Source organism: Heliangelus exortis, chromosome 1 (assembly GCF_036169615.1).
Source record: "Heliangelus exortis chromosome 1, bHelExo1.hap1, whole genome shotgun sequence".
NCBI lineage: Eukaryota > Metazoa > Chordata > Aves > Apodiformes > Trochilidae > Heliangelus > Heliangelus exortis.
In genome coordinates, this window is record NC_092422.1 from 105,057,974 (window position 1) to 105,079,764 (window position 21,791).

General features: G+C 41.9%; 2 protein-coding genes and 1 long non-coding RNA gene across 5 annotated transcripts in view; 1 reads left to right on the forward strand and 2 right to left on the reverse strand.

The window, feature by feature from the left end:
• Positions 1-11,511, forward strand: part of MPZL1 (myelin protein zero like 1) — a 44,059-nt gene extending 32,548 nt beyond the window's left edge. For 2 of the 3 annotated variants that reach the window (XM_071756761.1, XM_071756788.1), the window contains exons 5-6: positions 597-702; positions 5,319-11,511. In XM_071756761.1, the coding sequence (XP_071612862.1) occupies positions 597-702; positions 5,319-5,420 (208 nt within the window). In that variant the 3' untranslated portion in view covers positions 5,421-11,511. Of the gene's footprint in view, positions 1-596; positions 703-5,318 lie in introns of those variants that run through there. The other variant, XM_071756770.1, reaches the window with a different exon arrangement.
• Positions 11,512-12,846: 1,335 nt separating this feature from the next.
• MPC2 (mitochondrial pyruvate carrier 2) lies at positions 12,847-21,566 on the reverse strand. The gene is made up of 5 exons (XM_071756801.1): positions 21,354-21,566; positions 16,677-16,717; positions 14,835-14,919; positions 13,753-13,864; positions 12,847-13,096 (listed from the first exon to the last, which is right to left on the reverse strand). The coding sequence occupies exons 1-5, from the start codon at positions 21,457-21,459 to the stop codon at positions 13,060-13,062; spliced, it is 381 nt and encodes a 126-aa protein (XP_071612902.1). The 5' UTR covers positions 21,460-21,566; the 3' UTR covers positions 12,847-13,059.
• LOC139802049 (uncharacterized) lies at positions 17,696-19,426 on the reverse strand. Its single transcript, XR_011728469.1, has 2 exons — positions 19,355-19,426; positions 17,696-17,809 (listed from the first exon to the last, which is right to left on the reverse strand). It is a non-coding gene; the product is annotated as an uncharacterized lncRNA (long non-coding RNA).
• Positions 21,567-21,791: the final 225 nt, after the last annotated feature.

A 21,791-nucleotide genomic window follows, 5' to 3' on the forward strand; every position in this document is an offset into this window, starting at 1 on the left:
CATCTATTGTGAGAGGGAACAATTATTTTATGTTTGTAGTCTAACCAAGAGCAAGAGGACTAATGCAGGGTTTGGTGGGAAGTATCCTTTTGGTATGGAGAGCTGGTGGCTCTTGCAGGTGTTCACTCTAACTAACTGTAGCATGGTGTAACACTTGCCTCAGTGACTGGGACTATTTAGCTTATGGTAATTGCTGCCTACCTCCATTAACTGGATCTGAAGCCTCAGTGAAGAAAACACAAATGCTTTTAGACAGGTTGGGTTGAATAGGAGTATCTAGGGAACAGGGGTTTTGCAGAAGCTGCTATCCTATGTTAATAGTTGTTCCATCATGCTGCTTCCCAGTGAGACCCTGTGAGGAAGGATAGAGGAATGTCTGGGGAGAGATGGAGAATTATATGTGTTTATTTCAGAATCCATTGTGTTCATTTTTACTTTGGCATAATACGCCACATTCATCTTGCCATCACTCGTTTTTTTTGTTTGTTTTTGTTTTCGTTTTGTTTTTTTTTTTTTTTTTTTCCTTTTTTTTTTTTGTTTTTCTTTTTGTGCCACTTGAACATTGTCGTGCAAACTCTGCTCTGCCACCTCGTCAGCTGCGGTACATCTGAGAGCTTGATGTCACCGGTTAAGCAGGCTCCACAGAAGTCGCCCTCCGACACAGAGGGTCTGGTAAACACCGTGCCCGCCAGATCACACCAGGTAAACTGTTTCCTGCTGCTCCCGAAAGCAGGATCCTCCCAGAGTGTGGGGGAGATGGTTTGGAAAAGATAAAGGCAGGGTGGGACACTTAAATCAGGTGCTATCTGTTAAGGTGATGAGGACTGGGGGGTAAAAGTGTCTGCTTCAAACAAGGGAGGGGCTGCAATCTGGGACTGGTGAACTCTTCTGTAGCATGCTTGGTGCAATTGAAAGAATAGCATCTTGATACTAGTTCAGATGGAGGGGTAGTGAAGTGCAATGATAAGAGGTTGGAAAGGATGAGTAATGGGCAGTGGGCAGCTGTTTATGTAGAGACATCATCTGCTAGATGTGCAATCACCACATAAATCTGTTTAATCCGTTCTAGGGTTGTATTGGGGAGGATTTTTACTTACACATTTATTTGAAGGTGCATTCTCTGTGGCATGTAATTCCTTCACGAGGAAATGAGCCAGCACAATGCAGCCACTGACACGTGATGATAGTTTTGAAGATGACTCTTGCTGCTGAGAGCTCTCCTCTGCTGAGCTGCCTGACTTTTGTGGGCTTGAAATTCCCAAGCTTTGTTTTGTTCTTGCTGCTGTTTACAAAGTTCTGATGACTTCAAAGGAAGAAAGTAGCCCTTACCCAGACTTAACATCCTATGGGAAATGAGTCAGATGGCAGAGAGCATGATTCAAACAGGGATTCTACACAATACATTATTGCCTATTAACACTGCACAGGATTTCTTTATTTGTAAGCTGTTTCTTACTTCTTGATTTATGTGTTCCCAGCAATTTTCCTGTGGAGGTATGTATCCTGAGTAAGTTTAAGTCCAAAGTGTACTTTTTCTAAATTAGTCAAAGCCTTTAGCAAGTGGCTGCAGAGTAGTGTGCATTTCTAAATCAGAATTAATACCTGCTTTCTTAATTTCTCCTGACAAAATAATGGAGATGTGTGTTACAGTGTTAACACTACAGGAGAAAAATACTGTGCTCACAGTGAGCTGGATGAAATGAAAGTCCCTACTCTGTTGGGCTTCCAGTCTGCTTTGGAAATGCATCTTGTTCTTGGTAGATGCTGTATTTCCAGAGTGTTAGCACATAGACCTATAAAGCTGCTTACTTACCTCAGAGAACTGTTATTCTCTGAACATAATAGCAATGTACTCAAGTTATAAGATGTAAAAATAGTTCTGATTTTGACTGCAGCAGGTCTAATAGCAGCAGGCTGCCTATAAGGCATTGATAAAGCTTGTCTTATCTAATTCATGGGAGGGGCATCTAGAATGGGTGATAGAGACAGGGGATTCCTGACCACCCCTCTGCCAAATAAAAGAAAAAAAGGAAAGATGAAGGGAGGGAAGGAGGGAAGGAAGGAAGAAAAGAAAGGAAGGAAGGAAGGAAGGAAGGAAGGAAGGAACGAACGAACGAACGAACGAACGAACGAAGCAAGCAAGCAAGCAAGCAAGCTTATGAATGGGATGCGTGTTTCAGTAGCTGTATATTCCAAGATATTTTATCTAATTATTGTCATGGTTCAAAGCAGTACAGGTTACATGGAAGAAGAGTGTTGCTGTTCTGCACTTACATCTTGCAAGCAAAAAATTCTCTGTAACATTTTGATGTGAAAACTTGCTATGTCCTCACTCTTCCATGTCCCCAGTGTTCTGGGTCTCAATGTACTGAAAGGAACTTGACAGAGTGGATCTAAATTTTGTAAAGATAACTCAGAATTTGTGTACTTTTGCTATTGTGTAGACACTCCAGCCTGATTATTCTTTGACAGGTCCTCCAGGTAAGTTCCTAAAGGAAAACCAGAAGTGTGAGCACTTGTGACCTCAAAGGAAAATACGGCAGATGGGTTTAGTTTTGCTTAGCTTTAATTTAGCTTTTTAGTTATCTCTTTTGGCAGGCAAAGATAGCTCTGTCTAGATATTCTTTTCTTGGCAAACATTTGTAGCAGCTAAGTGGTTCCTTTACTTTCTCCCCCGTCTTTACAGAATAGTAAGTAAACATATTTACTTTTCTTTAAAAAGATCTACAATGAAATCAGGGTAGATCAGATTTTGAACAGGTGATTAAAATTAGTGAGGAAACAGAATTTAAATTGATTACATTTACATTTTTAACTTCTAGCTACTATTTCATTAAAAAAATACTATAGACATGCAAATAAACATTCAAATTCTAGCATCACATATAAGTAAAACGTAGTATTTCTTGGTAATCAGTAAGTTAATTGTAGTAATCAAACTTTTGGACAGTTACGTAAATGAAATTCTGATAGTCAGATTCCGAGCAATTCCCAGAAACTGTTTCAGTTTGCTTGATGATTCAGACACATTTTGGTGTCTTGGATTGCCTGGCAGTTTTAGACCAGTGTTTCACACAGTCAGTGCTGTGGATGAACAGTAAAGGTCTTTGGGATTCCTTGTAGCCTTTTACTTGGTGGGATCTATAGGAAGTCATTGAATGCTTCATGCTTCATTGGTGAACTATGAATACAACAAATACACAACCCCCTGCCTCCGCAAGATAAAAACAGTTCCCTCTCAGAGTGGAAATTTTAAGAAATTAAATTTCTTAAATGAAGTTTATTAATTTTGCTATTTATATATCAGTGTAAGAATCACTGATGAGGTGTTTGTCCACATAACTTCTCAGCTGAAAGTGCACTTGAGCCTGCACTTCCTTTGTGTTTTGGGTGCAAGATTATCAAGTGTGGGCCTTGCTTTCTGGAGTGCCTCAGGGTGCTGAAAGTGTATGTATCTGATTCTGGGAACATTCAACTGGTTGAATCAACTCCTCCTGTTTTCACTGTGTCTTCCGACTCAGCAGGTATGTTCTGTCCTCTCAAATTTGTATGTGGTGTTTCTTCTCCACACCATCATTCCATACTGACCTGTGTTCTGTCATGACTGTTGTTTGGTTGAATGAGAAAAGCAGTTCCAGTGAAAGCAGGAACTGTAAGTGTTTCCTAGATGTGTAGGCTCCTAGATGAATGCCTGTGTTTAGCCAGTAATCTGGGTTGCAGCAGGCAAACTGGGAAGTAGATGTGTGTTGTCCCAAGATATGCTAACTCCAAGGTGCTTCTCATTGGTCTTTGTGCTTTGCAAGAAGCTGAGTATTCATTGCTGGGCAGGCTGAAAGACCATTGAACTTGATTGAAGTGTAATTTCCACTGAAGTGCCTTTATGATGCGCAGAGCAGTATGGTATAGAGAACCTAAGAGGGTAGGTCTGTCAGTGTAGAAGTCTGGAGTACTAAAGCTGTTTTAACTTAAGTGCACATCTCTGACTTTGCTCTTCCTGCTTTAAGACATACCTGAAGACAGGCTCTGCTTGAGCTCTGTTTCAGGCTTTGATGTGGACATCAGGACCCTCAGAAGGAGCAGTTCATGGTGCCAGTAATCTTGACTTAAATTTCAGATAAATTTCCTGGAGCTGGAATGTATGGTAGTTGCAACTTATTTCAGAATCTGAAAAATTTAAAAATACCATCCGTAGACCACTGTTTGACCATGATGGTCTAACTTTGCAGTTCCTTTTTCTTTGCTGTAACTTGCAATTCATGACTCAGTTGGCAAACCTGAAAGGAATCCATACACTTGCAACTCTTTTCCCTTCAGCTCAGCGTGGAAAAGTCACAGTCCTTTTCCCTCATGCACAGGATACACGTGTGGGTGTGTGGTCTCTTTACTGAGGTCATGTGGAAGGTGATTACAGCCTTTTGCTCTGTGCTTATGTCAGCTGGGGCATGCAGAATGGGAGCTGCAGGTCAGACCTATATGCAAAGGTCCCACCTGTCTCGTTGAGTACCTGCTCTTTATTGGCTGCATTCCTCAGCCCATCTCAGATAGCTGCAGTCCACTTTTCTGTGTGCTGTGTTTTGGACGATGTGGTGTTTTAGGAAAGTGCTGGCGTGTTTACATGCTTCACTGGAAGATGGTGCTGTAATGTCCTCCACTGCACCTCTTCAAATGATACTGAATATGTGTGGCTGTGCTTGCCCAGTGTGCCTGTGGAGGTGCTCGCTACCTGGGTTGGCTCAAAAGTCAGGTAAGAATTCTGTATTACTGCACTGCTTCAGTATTTTCTGTCTCACTGCTATGTGAGTCTTGATCACATCACTTGCTCGGGCAGTGACTGGTGGCAGCAGGTAGCAGCAGGTTTGTTCTCTCCCTCCTTCTCTGAGGAGTACACCTGTGCTGGGATTTATAGGCTTTGAGTGAATGCTATTTACCGGTAAAATTGTAGTAGAGTTCCTCTTGAAAAATACCAAGTCTGGCATGCATCTGACTAAGCCACATGTCTTTGCTCCATAGCATGTAAGAATTGATGCTTTTAAGAAAAAAGGATTCTAGATTTTGCTGTTTGTGAGGAGCAAGCAGCTGTAACAGTATTGAAGGGAGGAAATGGTGCTGTTTGGCATACTCCTGATAGGAGAAAGGTGGCAGACTGGAGCTCATTCATAGGTGAGGGTTCATTCCACCTGCTTCAAAGTACTGTTAGCAGTCATGAAAGCTCTGTGGTCTCGCTTTAGCATTGGGCTTGCTGCAGCCTCTGTGGAAATGAGGGGCAATGTGACCTGTTCTGAAAAATACTGATTGTGCTTTTTTTATTCTGTTCCCAGGGCCCAGTCATTTACGCGCAGTTAGATCACTCCGGAGGGCAGCACAGTGACAAGATTAACAAGTCAGAGTCTGTGGTCTATGCTGACATCCGGAAGAACTGAGATGACATCCTAAGCTGTCCAAAGGAAAACACCCATTCAGACTGGAATTGTTTGAACAGGATTTGACCCTGAGAACTCACATGTGGCCTTTGATGCCTAGGCTAGGACCAATGCATGTGCATACAGAGGGAAAGATATATATGTATTGTGTGTAAATAGTCTATTTAATCGTACAGACGTGAGACCGATGTTGCATGTTAAAATGCGGTAAGAATTTTGCTTATAAGTTGCCAATATTCTTTTTTTGTATCTTGTGTGACGAGAGAGAAAGTGAAAACTCGCATCACAATTTTAAAATATTTTTATCTTGATTATCAATGGAGAAACTGGAAGATGTCTGAAGATTCAAGATTGACCTGGAAATTCTTTTTTTGCTTATAGAGCCCAATTTTTTGTTGAGGTGAATATAAAGAAGATATCTTCTTTACATTCAGAGTTCTTTATGTTTACAGGGTATTCATCTTTCTTGAGTCAGATTCTCAGTACAAGCTGCCTTATATGTACTAGACACTCTCACTTGGTCTTGGAAGCCAAACAGTGACTCCTAGCTATCAGAAATGCATGTCTTAGCAGTGTAAGTGAAGGAAATGTTTAGGCATACCTGACCTGTATAACACAGGTCACAGGACTGTTTACTTCTATATTGAGCCCATCTATTCTAGCATAGTCCTTTAAGATACAGGGATAGTGTTGATCTAATGAATCTTGTGAAATGGTTGTTTACCTGTGAAAACTTAAGAGCTAATGAGTTAAAGGGATAGGAAACTATAGCTGTAGGTGGTTGCCTCAGACTCTGTTGACCTTTTAAATGAAATGTGTCTTCCACAAAGCTCTATTATTTCATATGAGCATGAAAAAGGGCCCCAAGGGATATGGAAACTGTTGTACTCCCTCACCCCTCTTCCCTGGCTCCATTATGCCACTGTCACTTCCTTCAAGGTGCTTTGTCTGTTGTTAAAAGCCCATAGTGGAGGCTGAATGACCTCCAGAGGAAATATGGGGCTTCATAATTGGCTTTTTTTGGTGTGTGGGTTGTTTTGGGGTTTTTTTTTTGTGTTTAACTTATATTTGCACAGAGGATGTGGAGGGCAGTTTATTTCCCTCTTCTCTGCAAGTCTACTACTTGAATTTAATTTCACAGCTTCTTTTTTCTGGATTAAACTCCTCATAGATTTTTTAAGGAGCTCTGATTGTTCTCTTCTGCTGAAGAAGATCTTTCTTTAGCTGAGCCATTTGTATACAGAAATATGGTGCTCAAAATGAGAAGTGGCATTCCAGCTGAGGTCTTCTCAGAGTAGCATATAGCAGAAGGGTTTCTCTTTTGGACATCCTAAAGTGGTGCTGGCATTTTTTGTATCCACAAATGGTTTTCATTTTGGTCTGTCCCTTCTCTCTGATTCTTACTTATTTTGTAGTTCAGTCTTTTTCACAGAATCAATCACAGGATGGCTGAGGTTGGAGGGAACTTTTGGAGATCATACTGTCCAAACCCCCTTCTCAAGTAGAATCAGCTGGAGCAGGTTGCCCAGAACCATGTTCAGTTGGGTTTTGAGTATCTCCACAGATGGAAACTCTGCAGTATTTCTGGACTACCTGTTCCACATCACTCCAGGTGATCAAACAGTAAAAAAAGTGTTTCCTTGTGTTCTGGTAGACTTTCCTGTTTTTTAAATTTCTGCCCATGGCCTCCTGTCCTGCCAGTGAGCACTACAGAGTATTGCTCTTCATTCCCCCCTACCGAGTATTTATACACATTGATGACATCCTCCCCTAAGCCTTCTCTTTTTCAGGCTTAACAATCCCAGCTCTTTCAGTCTTTCCTCATATGAAAGATGCCCCAGTTCTTTTATCATCATTATGGCCCTGCACTGGACTTTATCCACTAAGTCCATGTCTCTCTTGTACTGAAGAGCCCAGAACTGGACACAACACTACAGGTGTGGCCTCACCAGTGCTGAAAAAGGGGGAAGGATCACTTCCCTTGACCTGCTGGCAATACTTTGCTTAATGCAGCCCAGGATACTATTTGCTGCCTTTGCAGCAGGGCCACACAGCTGGCTCATGTTCTACCTGGTGTCCATCAGGATCCCCACAGAGATTTTTCTGCAAATCTGCTTTCCAGGCAAGTGGTGCCCAGCATGTACTGGTGCACAAGGCTGGTCCTTCTCAGGTGCAGAACTTTGCATTTCTCTTTTTTTAACTTCATGAATTTCATCTTAGCCCAGTTCTCCAGCTTGCCCAGGTCCCTCTGAATTGCAGTACAACCATTTGGTGTGCCAGCAGCTCCCCCTGGTTTTGCATTGTCTTCTTTTTTTTCTCCAGATCTGATCTTCAATTTGTCAGCTGGAAACTTGGTTTGAATTATCCTGTCTTCCAGTGGCCCTGCAACACTCTTAGCTAGATATTTGCAAACTTAAGCCTACATAAGCCAACATCATATCATGAAAAATAACTTTAGGTCCATGGCAGACCCTTTCAGAACCACATCAGATAATCCTTTCATTATGACAGCACAACTTTAATAACTATTTTGTGTACAGTTGTTTTGTCCCCAACAAAGTTGGATATGCCAACTCTTTATTCTTTAATCAGGATCAGACTTCCCTGGTTTCCTGACAACACCTCCCTTCATTAGAAGCCTGATTAAGGTTGGGATGAATCCTGATGCTGCTGCTTTTCTTATCTACCAGGCTGTTACTTCCCAACACTTGTTTTGCACTTAGTAAGAAACAAATGCTGTTGACATGGTTGAGAGAGAAACCTGGTTTTGAATCTGCCTGTATTCATCCCTGTGCATCACCATCTTTCTCACCAGACATTTTAGAGTAAGAGGGAGAAATGTGATGAATGTACTGATCAAAAACTTGCTGCTATGAGAAGATAGGGCTGTCTTTGGCTCCGAAGTCTGCTACTGTTTCTTTTCTTGCTGGAATATACTGGAGAATCCAAGCTGAACTGGTGCTGACTTTAAGAAACATACTCCTCTGGTGCTGACTAAGAGACACACTTATCTAAATGGTGCTAACATTAGGAAACACTCTGATCTGGCTGGTGCTAACTATAGGAAATTTCTCCTTCCATTGCTTTAGCTTAGCTACAGGTATGTTCATATTGCCTATACTGAGGAAGCTTGTTGCAAGGCTGCTTGAGTCTGCTTTGTAAAGGCAAAATGAACTTGGAAGCTGTTTTATTTTGTTTTTAAATGCTGAAAAAGTCCCCTTACAGGAATAACAGACATCGGCTTGAATCCCTTTCTAGCGTGAGAGCTGTTGAGATCTTTTTTTGTTTTTTTTTCCCCCTTATGGAAACACGAACAATGTAGCTATAAGGTAACTTATTCAGGCTGAAGTCAAAAGAACTGAGGCCAATGTGAAACAACACTTGTGAACTTTCAATCCTTCAGGTTATCTTAGTTTATTTAACCATCTGATAACCTGTGCTGATGAAAGGCACTGATGATAAGTTGGCTTACTTTGTGGTAAAGTCTCAGGAGACAGAGGACTTCTACTTCCTTGGTGGATACCAGGCAGAGATTAGTCAGACAAGGTCATACCATGATGTTATGGTGACCAGAAGTTTAACTCTGCTCTACTGCTATTCTTTCATTTATCTGATGCTGTTTTCTGCAGCTGGAAGGAACAACTTGCAATTTGAAGAACACTAAGTCTGTTGTTCTCATCCTGTTGTAGTACTGCTGCTAGCTCTTTTTTAGGACTATGTATTTTAAAAAGAAGTGCTTTATGGCAGACTTGCTGCAGCACAGCTTAAGGGCAAACAGCCTTTCTTGAGGCAATAGTGAATCACAGAATCATAGACTCATTAAGGTTGGAAAAGACCTTCAAGATCATAGTTTTCCAACTACTACAACTACTAAACTATATCTTGAAGCACCACATCTTAACACCTCTTGAACGCCTCCAGGTATGGTGACTCCACTACTTCCCTGGGTAGCCCATTCCAGTGCCTCACCAGTCTTTCAGTAAATAAATTTTTCCTAATGCCTAACCTACACCTCCCCTGGTGCAATTTAAACCCATTTCCTCTTGTCCTCTTGCTAGTTACCTGGGAAAAGAGACCAATACCAGACTCTGCACAAGTTCCCTTCAGGTAGTTGTAGAGAGCATTAAGATCTCCCCTGAGCTTTCTCTTCTTCAGGCTAAATAACCCCAGTTCCCTCAGTCGCTCCTTGTATGTCATGCTCTCCAAACTCCTCACCAGCCTTGTAGCTCTTCCCTGGACAAGCTCCAGGACCTCAATGTCTTTCTTATACTCTGGTGTCCAGAACACAATATTCAAGCTGTGGCCTCAGCAGGGCCAAGTACAGGGGCATGATCCCTTCCTGATGAACACACTGGTTTTGTTATAGGCCAGGATATGCCATTGGCCTTCTTGGCCACCTGGGCACACTTCTGACTCAAGTTGAGCTGGTGGCCACCCATCAGTACTACCAGATCCTTCTCCTCCAGGATGCTTTCCAGCCACTTTTCCCCAAGTCTGTGGCATTGCTTGGGGTTATTGCGACCAAAGTGCAGGACCCAGCACTTGCTCTTGTTAAACCTCATACCAGTGACCTCAGCCCACTGATCTAATCTGTCCAATGACTAAGATTGGGATGTGGGTCATGCTCTTGGATGGTAGACCTTGGGAAGGTCTGTGTGATGCAAAAGACTTGCAATTAATTCTTTGTATTCATCATGCAAACAAAATTAGGATCAATCTGAAATCCATTTCTCAGCGGAAGGGGGGAGGAAGAAAAGGTTCTTGATGGATGAAAGTGGCCTTCTATCAATTGTAGGAGTGTGGTTTTGGATTGCCAGCTCTGGCAGGTAAGCCAGCTGGCACCCTCTTGGACCAGAGATATGAATGGCATCATTCAGCTTCCCTGTTTTTAACAGAAATGCAAATAGGGAAAGTTTTGGCTTTTTACTAATCGTAGATACATTCTTCCTTAGTTTTGATTACCAGAACTTAACTTTAAGAAGAGGATTACAAATAATTGTGAAGTATTAATCTGACTAAATTGGTAGCTGTAGTCAGTACATCAAATTTCCATTGCCTCTTTTGACTTGAGTTGTTTTGTAAGGTTGATAGTCGGAATGTTAATGGCATTTAGGGCCATTACAAGGTGTCAAATATGTCCCTGTAACTAATTGGATGGTGTGTCATTTATAACTGGAGACCTGCAAGGTTTAGTTTTCTTTCAAAGTTTTAGTGGTCTTTCAATTTGTAACTAAAAGAGATGGAATTAGATTTTTAACTTTTAAAAACCTGTGAGTACCGTTCAGGTAACCATCTGTCTTGTAACTGCAGTAAATGTGTATCTGCAACTTACAAGCTGCACTGCATTAGAGTGGAGTCATTGAGGTCAAGTGTGGGCTGTTTGATTTATAACCAAAACACCTTCACTCTGTATTGAAACTGTCTTGCAATTTTGTATTATTAATGTATCTACCTAGGACCTCAAATACAAAATGTTCTTATTGTTTAACAGATGATGGAAATACTTTCTCTTCAAAAAAGCTAAAAAGCTGGGTCAGACTTCTCGGCTGTTATATTAATAATAACCCCGCGGTGCTAATATTTCGGTAACATTTTTATTGGAGAGACTACAAAATCATGCTACCTATGCTCAACAATTATACTCCCCCTGAGGCTTCTCTTTCCCTTCTTTTCACTGCCGTAAAGATAATATGCCCTTTCATTTAAAGGTATTTTTGCACTCTGAAACCTAAGTTCCATGCCTTTGGAGACCAGGGTGCTGTGCAATCTTTTCTGTCTCCCTGCAATGCCAGCTGTTTTTATGTGATAAATGTAATTGGAAACATAGACTGTGCTTTTCTTTTGTAAACCTCTGTCTTGGAGGTAGGCAAGAGAATAAACACTTGTAAAACAGGTGTATAATCTTTGTGAGGGAGCTAGATATGTATTGTGTGGCTTGATTACCTGAAGAGCCAGTGTACCAACTGTTAGTGCTTTTGCTTTTACAGACTCATCTGGAAACAGTTATCTTGGATACTTTTTTTTGAATGGACTTTCATGTTTTCTATTGTAATCTTGTGAATATTTTAATACACTTTATTTTCCCTCCCCCATTACTTGTTGGTCAAGTCCTGTCTGGTAAGAGATATTCTGGCAATGTTCTTCAGTCACAGCAGTCTCTGTCAGCTCAGCAAACAACACAGCCGGAGAGTTCACCATTTGAACTGGTACCCTGCCTTACCACTGCAGCCAGGGGAACCGAGACAGGCAAGTGAAACTGTGGCACAATACACACAGAGGAGAATAGCTTCAGGGCAGAACAGCCTCTTCAAATGGGGAGCTGACAGACTGACAGGTACATGACTTGTCGGGATGGAAAGTGTTTTCCTTAAGGTAAGGTATCCTGCTCAAGTATTTTGCACAGGGTAATAGAACATTATACACAGGATGAGAAAGCAGGGGACATCAGTGCCCTAACAAGGTGCTGTAGCTCTTGGAACTATGAAACAGTTGCTTTTCTACACTTGCCATGCTGGATTGGTAACTCAAATGGGATTGTGAGAAAGTAGTGGCAGAGAGACACTAAGTAACAGGACTTTGCAAAATTGCAGTATTTTGAGGCCTTTATTTTCCCCGAAAGCCGAGTCCTGAGTAAGCTACTTTGTCTCACAGTTATCTTTTTCTTCTGAATATATAAATTCCTGGATATGAGTCCTAGCCTTGGTGGAAGAGGTTGCAGAGAACTTACCATGCTTGGAGCACAATTGCCTTGTACGTCTCTCAGTAACAAATGAGCTTTTACAGCGTAAAGCCTTTCCTCGGAAGCTATTTCACAGGCGCACATTTTTTTCCTCTTTACAGGAGAGTAAGTAGGAAGAGACTTTCAGGGAAGGCTTCAGACTTCAGTGTTTATTTACAAACATGCCACAGATGGAAGCAGACCGCTGCCTCCAAAGTTTTGCAGAACTGACAGATACATGTTTCCTGAGTGCACAGCTTCACAGGAAACTGGTGTGTACTTAAGGGGAGGGTGGAAAGTGAGTAGTAGTTTTGTCTGGTTATTTTTCACACTCCAAAGAACAAGGCACTTATATGTGCCCATCTTCTGCCTCTAGTTCTAGAGGATGACAGAAGCTAAAACAGCAGTGGCACATACTAGGTTGCCTTCCTCCTGTTAAAGGCCGTGGCAGTTGGGAAAGACATGAAGATATACGTAGCTGAAGCTGAAAAGAATATCCTTACACTACTACAACCACGGTAAAACCCCGTCCAGATCTGAGTATGACATGAAAGAAGATCATTTCAGTCTGAAGCTCTGGCTGACTGTCACCAGTCCTGCATCACTCTAGGCACTATTCAGCAGTGTCATATAAGGTGGGGTTCAGCAATTCCCTCTAGGCACAATTCACAATCTATTTATTTTAAAGAGATAGTATAAGACACACAATTTTACTTCAATTTAAAAGGCTGTATTTTATTTAAAGGTATGGAGATACTTTGTTATTTGCACTTAGAAAACATTTGCTCTCTAAATATTTAGATTTTCTCTTTCATTTTCTCCGAGGAAAAAACCATTAAAATTAGTGAAGCTAGGTCCCATGGGGAAGGGTTTGTGCGTTGTTGGATTTGACTGGTTGAGTTAAGCATCTCTCTGCTGCAGCTACTCTTGTTGTTTTGCTTTTAGCTCCTGGTTATACCTATAGTATAGGGGAAAAAAATTAAAAACAATTAAAAGGGGCACTGACTAAGAACAGGAAACCAGTTACAACAACAGTGACTTCCTAACAATCTGTTCAGCAGAAGAGGTTTAAAATTACCGTGGACTTGAGAGTGGAAATTCAGGATAGGATGGTTTCACTCATGTGAGTAGTTGCAGATTACTTTAAGCTTGTCTCATTCCTGGCCAGTGCTGAAGCCAGAGAATTCTAAATTTTCCTTCAAGATATACTAAAAATAAAATGCTGCTGTGTTTAAGAACCCTTAAATCCAGCTGGAACTGACATGATTCAGCATTGAAAGATGACAAAAGAGCAAAGCTTATGAGGGGAAGAAAGTCTATCCTGTTTGTCACCCAGATCTACAACTTTTGAAGAATGCCTTAGACCCAGAAACTAGATCTTACAGCATTCCTTAAAACATGCTCTGGCAATACTGAAAATACTTAAAACCTCTCACCTACTCAGCTGGAAAACTAACAATGTAGCCAAATGTTCTGCAATGTTTAATTAATTGTTCAGTTCCTCTCCCCTGTTGCAAGGACATTGAGACTGGCAGACTTTATAAACTCCTGGTTAAGATGAGGAGGCATAAATATTTTGTTGCAGTATTCAAAGTAGGGCTTCTTAATACATACCTCCATATTCGAAAGAGTTGAGAGCCACCAGCACAGCCAACAAAGAAGTTCACGGCAAAAAGGCTCCAGTTTTTAGGAATAATAACTAGAGAGTACCTCGACCAAACAAGGCCTGTTGAATGAAAGGGAAAGTTTAAATATGTTAAGTCTTTAAAGTGAGACATTCAGACATTACCGAGTCTGGAAACAGAATCATGGTAAGTAAACAAATTTGACAACTTCATGTTAGACAACTGCTTTTCTTATAACTAGCCATTTCTCAGTTAAATATATTGTATTTTTCAAAAATAACTAGACAATAAGCTCAATCATAGTATTTATATCAGAGATCTTCTATACTCTGCAGCAGACTAGACCTTAATTCTCTAGCAGAGTTGCAGGGTAGTGGCATTTTGCTGTAGTATATCCAGCTTCCTGCACCACCTCCACAAGTTAAGAAAGGTTTGCATATTATGCCAAATGCACAGCTCTGTGTCATATACCAAAATAAAGTCCAGAGAAGATGGCAGCTGTCATTTTCTTTAGCTGCCACAAGTCCTGCCCCTGACAAGACCTGGTGGAACACCTTGATTACAGAATAGTGTTTCTGCCACTGTGAAAAATTTTGGAAGACAGCAGTCCATGTACCATTGCTTCCACGTTGGACGTAGCACACAGAATTCCTTCCACTTACATTAGTATAATTGCCCTTCTATTTTTTAAGAACTTAAAGCCTGTTCTAAAAAGGTCACTCTACCCTCCAGGATATCAGGTCAGAAGAGGTCACTCAGTGAAATCAGTGGTATCATTGTAACCTAAGGGAGGAAACTGCAATGGGGAAACTGGTATCCTAACTCAAAACAACTTGCTCTGAACAGTTTGGAATTCAGACATGTAAAAAATAGTTACATAATCACAGATATCTCACAGATTTAGTAACAAGTATCAGTCTGTCCTAGAATTATCACCCAACAGCAATATCGAGAGCTAGCATTTTGCAGTTAAGCTTTTTCTGTAGAAGTGGATTAGTACTGATCTGGGAAGAAGTGTATACACTTTCAGAGAGGGTGCTGTGTAAAATCATGGAGTAATTTTGGCTTTACCTGTGGCCGTTAGTACTGCAGACTGTGCTGCACTGAGCTTTTCTGCTGGTCTGGTCATATCAGCCATTCCAGCTATCACCAAACCCTGTAAAGAGAAATTCAGTGAGCACCAGTCCAGGACCAGGAGCTCCTATAACAGATCAAACACTTCTTTGTAAAGTTGCTTTCTAGTTCAGTGCTTATTCTGTAAGCATTATGCAGGAGATGTAATGCAATATCTGAGCAGAGTAATTAGGATCTTGGAAATAACATCCACTTCTATTCCCTTGTGGTAGGAATAAGAACTCAGTTATGGGGTGCAACTGGCAATAAATTCCCAGGCAGTGGCAATTTTTATTAAATTAAGAACAATTTAAGCACAGTTGCTTAAGACAGCAGCTGAAAAAATCCTGTTTTTTCTTGCAACAAGTAAAGCTTATCTATTAAAGGTCATTCTTTCTAAAGCTCAGATATAAAGATATTGCTGGTAAAGATGTAGGTGGGACAGCATATAGTCTTCACTTAGCTTCATCTGAGGAGATAAAAGTGCTTCCTTTTTTAATATAATTTCATTAAAAGGTAAAGTGAGGAATAGCTTGGCTGATCTACTTAACATTACTAGCAAACACACTGCTTGATTTGTTTTGTTATCGCCCTCTACTGGAACTAAAAATTCATGTCATGTTACAGGATTTCACAAAACATAACAAAAAACCACTCACAAGTGAGAGATTTTAACACTTTTAATTCACTGACTGCCTCTAAGGAGTCCTTTAACCCCAGTCAAGAAACCAGTTTTCAAGGGCAGAGACTTCTATGTGCTGCTTCAGTTCTGGGACTGATACTGCTTCAGGGGTGCCATGGAGCTACAGACTTAAAGCACACTTGGGTAATTGCAGTAAATGCACCTTTGCCATGTAAGGGGAAGTAATTTTAACTCCTCAGTGAAGATCTTCCTGCATGTTCACAAAAGAAAAAAACATCTCTGTATAAGCTCTTTTGATACATCAACAGTTGGCACTAGCCTGCTCTCAAGAGTTGCCCAGATGCTCAGGCTGAGAGAGCCTCTGAGAAACAGGAAGGTTAACCAAGCTCCAGTTCAGATTGACAAGGAAACCTAAAGCAGAATGCATTGCCTGTGGCCTATAAAAAGTAGGAGTTCACAACAGCAAACTTACAAACCAGCTGGTAACAGGAAGAGCAGGCTTGTTATCAAATAAGGTCAAGTAGCTTTATGATTTTAAAGGTCATTTATTTTATATGTACCAATACAACAAGTATTGGTTGGCACTACAAGAAAGGAGTACTGTGAACTAGGAGGAGGCATAGATTTCACCTGTGCACAAACACAGTCAAGGGGTATAAACAAGTAGGGAGCAGAACTGAAAGGAGCTACTGACATATGAAATGGCAGTTTTCTTTTGTTTTCTCAAGATTACCATGCACTCTGACATGCTTTAACCTGTCTTCAAACTGAGAGGCTTAAGAATTGGGTTCCTTAAAATACTTTTCAAATTCCTCAATCTCAGAAGAAATACATGCTTTAAGAATTTTCAGTTATACCAACTCATGCCCTCAGCTCAATATATTGAGCAACTGTTTGTGTTTCACAAGAGAAAACTTTTGTGAGACCTTCAGTAAAGGTACAATTTTTCCACAAAGTATCTTTCCCCAACTGCATCCCCTTCAAGTTGTGCTATATGTTACTAGGGCTAATTTGTTCCTCCCCATATATTAAAAATTAGAGCTTTGGTATTAAATCTTTCCAGAGGCTCATATGTCTGCTGGGAGACTGTTGTTTGCTCAATGAGCTACTGCAGATTGCCCTCTGATGGACATCCTGACACCAGCTGGCATACTTACCCATTTCATAATAGGTGCCCAGAAAAATACTGTTTTGGGACCTGAGGGAGAAGAGGAAAAAAAAACAAAAAACAAAAAACGAGAAGTTAAATTATTCAGCGAGATCTGGCTGTTTTAATACCCACCATCAGTTTTGGGTTTGTTTTGTTGGCTGTTGGGTTTGGGTTTTATGGGGTTTTTTTGTTTGCTTTGTTTTTTTCTTTTCTTTTTCTTTCTCTCTCTTTTTTTTTTTTTTTTTTTTTTTTTTTTTTTTTTTTTTTTTAATTAAGTAATGAATTGTGTATATTAGCACGGTTTCTAGTTCATCAACCCAATGTATCAAGTTGTGTAATCAGTCCACCTGTTTCTGCAACAGATGAGTAGGACTTTGTATTTCCATTTTTAAGTTGACAAGGACTCTAGAGCAAGCAAAATTATGAAGAGTTTGGAGAAGGCCTAGGAATAGCGGGCAGAATTTCTCTCTGATTAGAGTTACTCTACAGCTGGACTAACAGTATTTGAAATCTCTGAGAACTTCATCTTGTAAACTTAAAGGCAAAAATATTTTATTACTGTTAACTGTAACAAATTACTTCCTCATTCCCTTTTCAAATCACAGCCCCACCTCCACATGCTACACAGCAGTATCAGAAGGTTAAAGTGAGAGTACAAATTGCTAACATAAGTAGCAGTAGATGTCACAAGGAGAGTGTTTTCATTCGCCCCTAATCGCACCTCTTAATAATGTCTTTCTACTAGAAATAATGCTTCCCACCCAATCAACCCTACACCCCAATAAGCGACCAGTAGGCAAAGGAGGATTATGGGGGAAGAGGACAAAATTTTCAGAATGAAGGGAGTAAAGTCAGTGTAAAGGAGTATGGGGGAAAAACATCTCTCTTGAAAATACATCTTACAGCAGTGCTAAAATGGCAACTGGTTGATTAAAACAAAGCTCTGTAATGCCACACCTGCAGTGTGCAGACTTCCAGCCATGACAGAAATCATTACTCTAAGACTACAGATTGAAGTCTTAACAGAGAAACCACAATCTAATGCATCAGCCCACCAGAGTGTGACACAGTTGGGACACTAGTTCTGATTTCATTGAAACACATTGGGTTTTAGGTCTCATTAGGCCACTACTCAGCATTCTAATAATATGCAAGATGAAGCCAAATTTTCACTGTAATATGTTACATATTATGAGTAAAGTTTTAAAATATAAATAATAAACACTAGGACTTTGGTTGCTTTCTTTTTACATGAGCTAATTTTTCACCAACAATTCAGCCTTAAAAAGGCCTCACAGTAACTTCATACTCCCTGTTTTGAGCAGACTCGGATTTAAAAACTATGACTTGAGAAAAAATTAACTGTCAGGTTTCTATGGCAAGGACCTGTGAAGCAAGTCATATTTTGGGTGATAAGACTGTTACAAATAGCAGTTTCTCTGTCACCTTAAAACCACCTAAGCCCTATAAAAGGGCAGGACAACTGCAATGCAGAATACAACAAAAACTGGCTTGGCAGCTTTGCATAAAGCCCTCTTAGATCCACACTGCATGTGACAGCGATCAAGTTTCAAACTGTGGTTACTAATTACAATAAGCACATTAACTTTTCACTTGAATATCTGAATATTTATACGAACACAGGGAATTTTTTTCTTTTTAATGTATGCGGTTGTCTAATCTTGTTGCATGAATACAGCTCAATATTCATCCTTCAAAGATAAAAACTTCAGTTGCTGCTCTCTTAGGCAGCTACTTAGTATGTCAGTACCATGCTGCAAATACAACTCTGTATAAATCTGTGAGACGGAGTTCCCACAGAAGTAGCTTTAGTTACTATCATCTATTTTCTTCTAAAAATGTGGGGTGAGTTTAAATTATTAAAACACTCCCTGAACAACTGCTAAAGTTTTCAAGAAGAATGACATTATTTTTTATTAATAATAGATAACTGGATAATTTAAAACTGCTGACAACAAAAGTAAGAAACAGTTTTAGACAAGTAAGGTACCAACTCAAGCTATAAGGGAAGGCTGTGAAATGCAGTCAGCAGAACCCTCCTTGCCTGGAGGCACGCCAGCACGCACCCAGCTGGGGTGAGCTCTTTCTAGATCCTGACATGCAGAATTTTTTGAGGACGGATATGACAGTAGCACATCAGAGCAGGGACATACCAGAGGCTAATTTGGATACCCATGGATGTGTCCAGTTCATAGATTTTATGATTTCTATTAAATGTGAGAAGTCTTTGTCCTGGAGAGTTTAGTTTAGTTATGCAAAATGAACAAAAGAGTTCAAAGGAGAGGGAGTACAAGCTCAGCCCATGCTTCCATGTCACTGCCAAGAGCCATGTTCACCTCCCTTCCCTGTGGCAGCCAGGAGAGTTGGTGTGCTGTGTCCCAGGCCCTTCACTGTTCTGCAGCAGCTTGGCTGTGTGCAATGCCAGCCGAAGAAACAGCTTTTCAGATCAGGCATTAGTTATTTTACTGGAAGCTTTCTTTGTGCAAGAAAAGAGGCACGCATTGTTCTTCATGTCTTACAAGTGATCTGTAACTTCAATGACACATTCCTAAGTTAGACTAGAAGCTTTGATGGTACCAGAGACAAAATGTGAGCCTTTCATTTTTAGCCTACTTGTTTTGCCGTCAGAGTAACATCTGTTGCATAAATTTCACACAGACCCACCTTCAAGACATTCAAGGCTGAAAAAGAAGCAGCAAAGGCTCAGTTTCGATACCTGCTTGCTCTGTGGCTTTTCTCATACCATCAGGAGGGATTATCACAGAAATCAGAGTGTTAGGGGTTGGAAGGGACCTTGAGAGATCATCGAGTCCAACCCCCCTGCCAGAGCAGGACCACCTAGTGTAGGTCACACAGGAAAATGTCAAGGTGAGTTTTGAATGTCTCCAGAGAAGGAGACTCCACAACCTCACTGGGCATCCTGTTCCAGTGCTCTGTCACCCTCACAGTGGAAAAGCTTTTTCTTATGTTTACACGGAACCTCCTATGCTCCAACTTGCACTCACTGGCCCTTGTCCTATCATTGGACATCACTGAGAAGAGCCTGACTCCACTCTCCCTTTACATATTTATAAACATTAATGAGGTCACCCCTCAGTCTTCTCCAAGCTAAAGAGACCCAGCTCCCTCAGCCTTTCCTCATATGGATGTTCCACTCCATTGTGGCAGATACACATACACACACACACATATACCTACACACAGAGAGTTCCTAAAACCTGGATTTTGGTTTTATTCTTTTCATCATTATGATGGCAAACAAAAGTGCCCCACAGACAGTTCCATGAAGTGAAGAGCACTGCAAGAGAAGTCAAAGCCTTTCTCAATTAGTACTACAGTTCTGATGAAGAATGGACACACATGTTGCCAAATCTCACCATGCCTTGTATTCAATAAAAGCAGTGGCAAGCTGACACATTGCACACCAGATGAACATGGCACTCAAAGGCTTGATTGGCATCTTTACAATGGAAGTGCTAGGCATATTGACTCTGTATATAAAAGTTAAATTTGGGTTAAATTTATACATAGTGGCCTAGTGAATTAAGTATGAATCAGACATTTTGATAACTGCAGTTTTCAGTCTTTGAACTGTAGGTTCTTTGAAGCAGCAGCTTTCATTTCAACAGAGGACGTGGAGGCTGGAGCAACTGGCTGAAAAGTAAAGCCCCTTTTCTGAGTGCATATTCCAGGTAGGTGAAAAGTCAAGGATGTGTATCACACTGAAACTAAACAGTGGAAATAACAGCCTGTGGAATTCTAGGATTTTATCGAGCATTCTTTTTAACTACACTATGAAATTTGTTTACATGGCAAACATCACCCAAATGGCACTGAAACAGATCATTTTGCAAGAGGATTCTCACTAGTAACACAAAAAAAACTGCTTGTTCAAATAAGGGTAAGCTTTAGGACAGGTAAGGGTAGCTCATTTTGGGGAAGCTTGAGCCCTTCCATACCCACTGGAGAGTTTCAGATACATCAGTGGATTCGCAAAGAGCACAAGTTGTCTTTGGGAGGAGCACCGGACCCAGCAGAAAGAAAATAAAGTGATCAGCAGCTTGGCTTAAACCAGAGTACACTTCAAAACAAGGAATTCTTGCAGCGCACCCTCCTTTTTTCCGGCACGTCCATTTGGAAGAAGGGGCCGCTGGAGCTTTGGGGCCCCTCTGGAAATCATCATAGGCCCCTTCATTAGGATCAGCTGGCTCAGCCATCCCACGGATTCAAACCGCGGAATAACGCGACAGTGACACTCAGGTACACCCGTGCGTATTGCAGGGAGGAGCAATCAGTATCGTGTCCGCCTTTTAAAAAATTTTCTTTCCAAATAAAATATATTTTCCCTTAGCGAGCAGGAGCCTGCTCTTCGGCAGCATCCTCCGTGTCAGAACTATAGGTACGAAAGGCACGATTCCGCTGCCCGATTCCGCTTTTCCCGGGGCAGCCTCGGCAGGCGGAGGACATCCCGTACCCCCCTCCCCGCTGCCCATCGCTCAGGCACCCCCGCCACCTCCCCGCCTCCCCCGGCGGGACCCGTTGCACCTCGCCTCCTGCCCCTCGGACCCGACCGGGTACCAAGGAGACCCCTCCCCGGCCCTTCGCTCGGTAGCAGCGCAGCCCGGCAGCCGTTCGGAGCCGGCGGAGGAGGGCTCCCCGTTACCTGCCGGGTGGTTGTAAAAGGGCCGGAACCGCTGCGGCAGCATGAGCTCGATGCGGTCGAGCAGGCGGTGGTAGGAGGCGCGAAGCCCCGCGGCGGCGGCCGCCATGTCTGAAGGGCGAGGGGTGCCAGGCGAGCAGATACCGGTCCCTCGGTCTCCCCGCGACCCGCCGTCCTTCCACCGCCCGCAGCAAGCCCCGCCCACCTGTCACCCGCCTGCCCGGGGGCGGGGCGCACAGCTCCCTGCGCGCTGATTGGCGGATTTTGCAAGAGGCGGGGCTGGGTGGAGGGTTTCGCGCAGCCCTATTGGTTAGGGGCGGCCCTGCCCCTCTCCTGGTGAGCAGCGCTGGCGCCGGGCCGCCGAGAGGAAGCGTCACGGACGTCTTCGGGAAGGGCACGGGCGCCCGGTTCAAAGATGGCCTCCGGGGCCGCTTCACTGGC

Coding starts and splice junctions, on each gene's coding strand:
- MPC2 (XM_071756801.1), bottom strand. CDS start 21,459: ATGGCGGCCGCCGCCGCGGGGCTTCGCGCCTCCTACCACCGCCTGCTC. Junction 16,718..21,353: donor CTTTTACAACCACCCGGCAG/GTAACGGGGAGC, acceptor CTTCTCCCTCAG/GTCCCAAAACAGTATTTTTC. Junction 14,920..16,676: donor GGGCACCTATTATGAAATGG/GTAAGTATGCCA, acceptor TTCTCTTTACAG/GGTTTGGTGATAGCTGGAAT.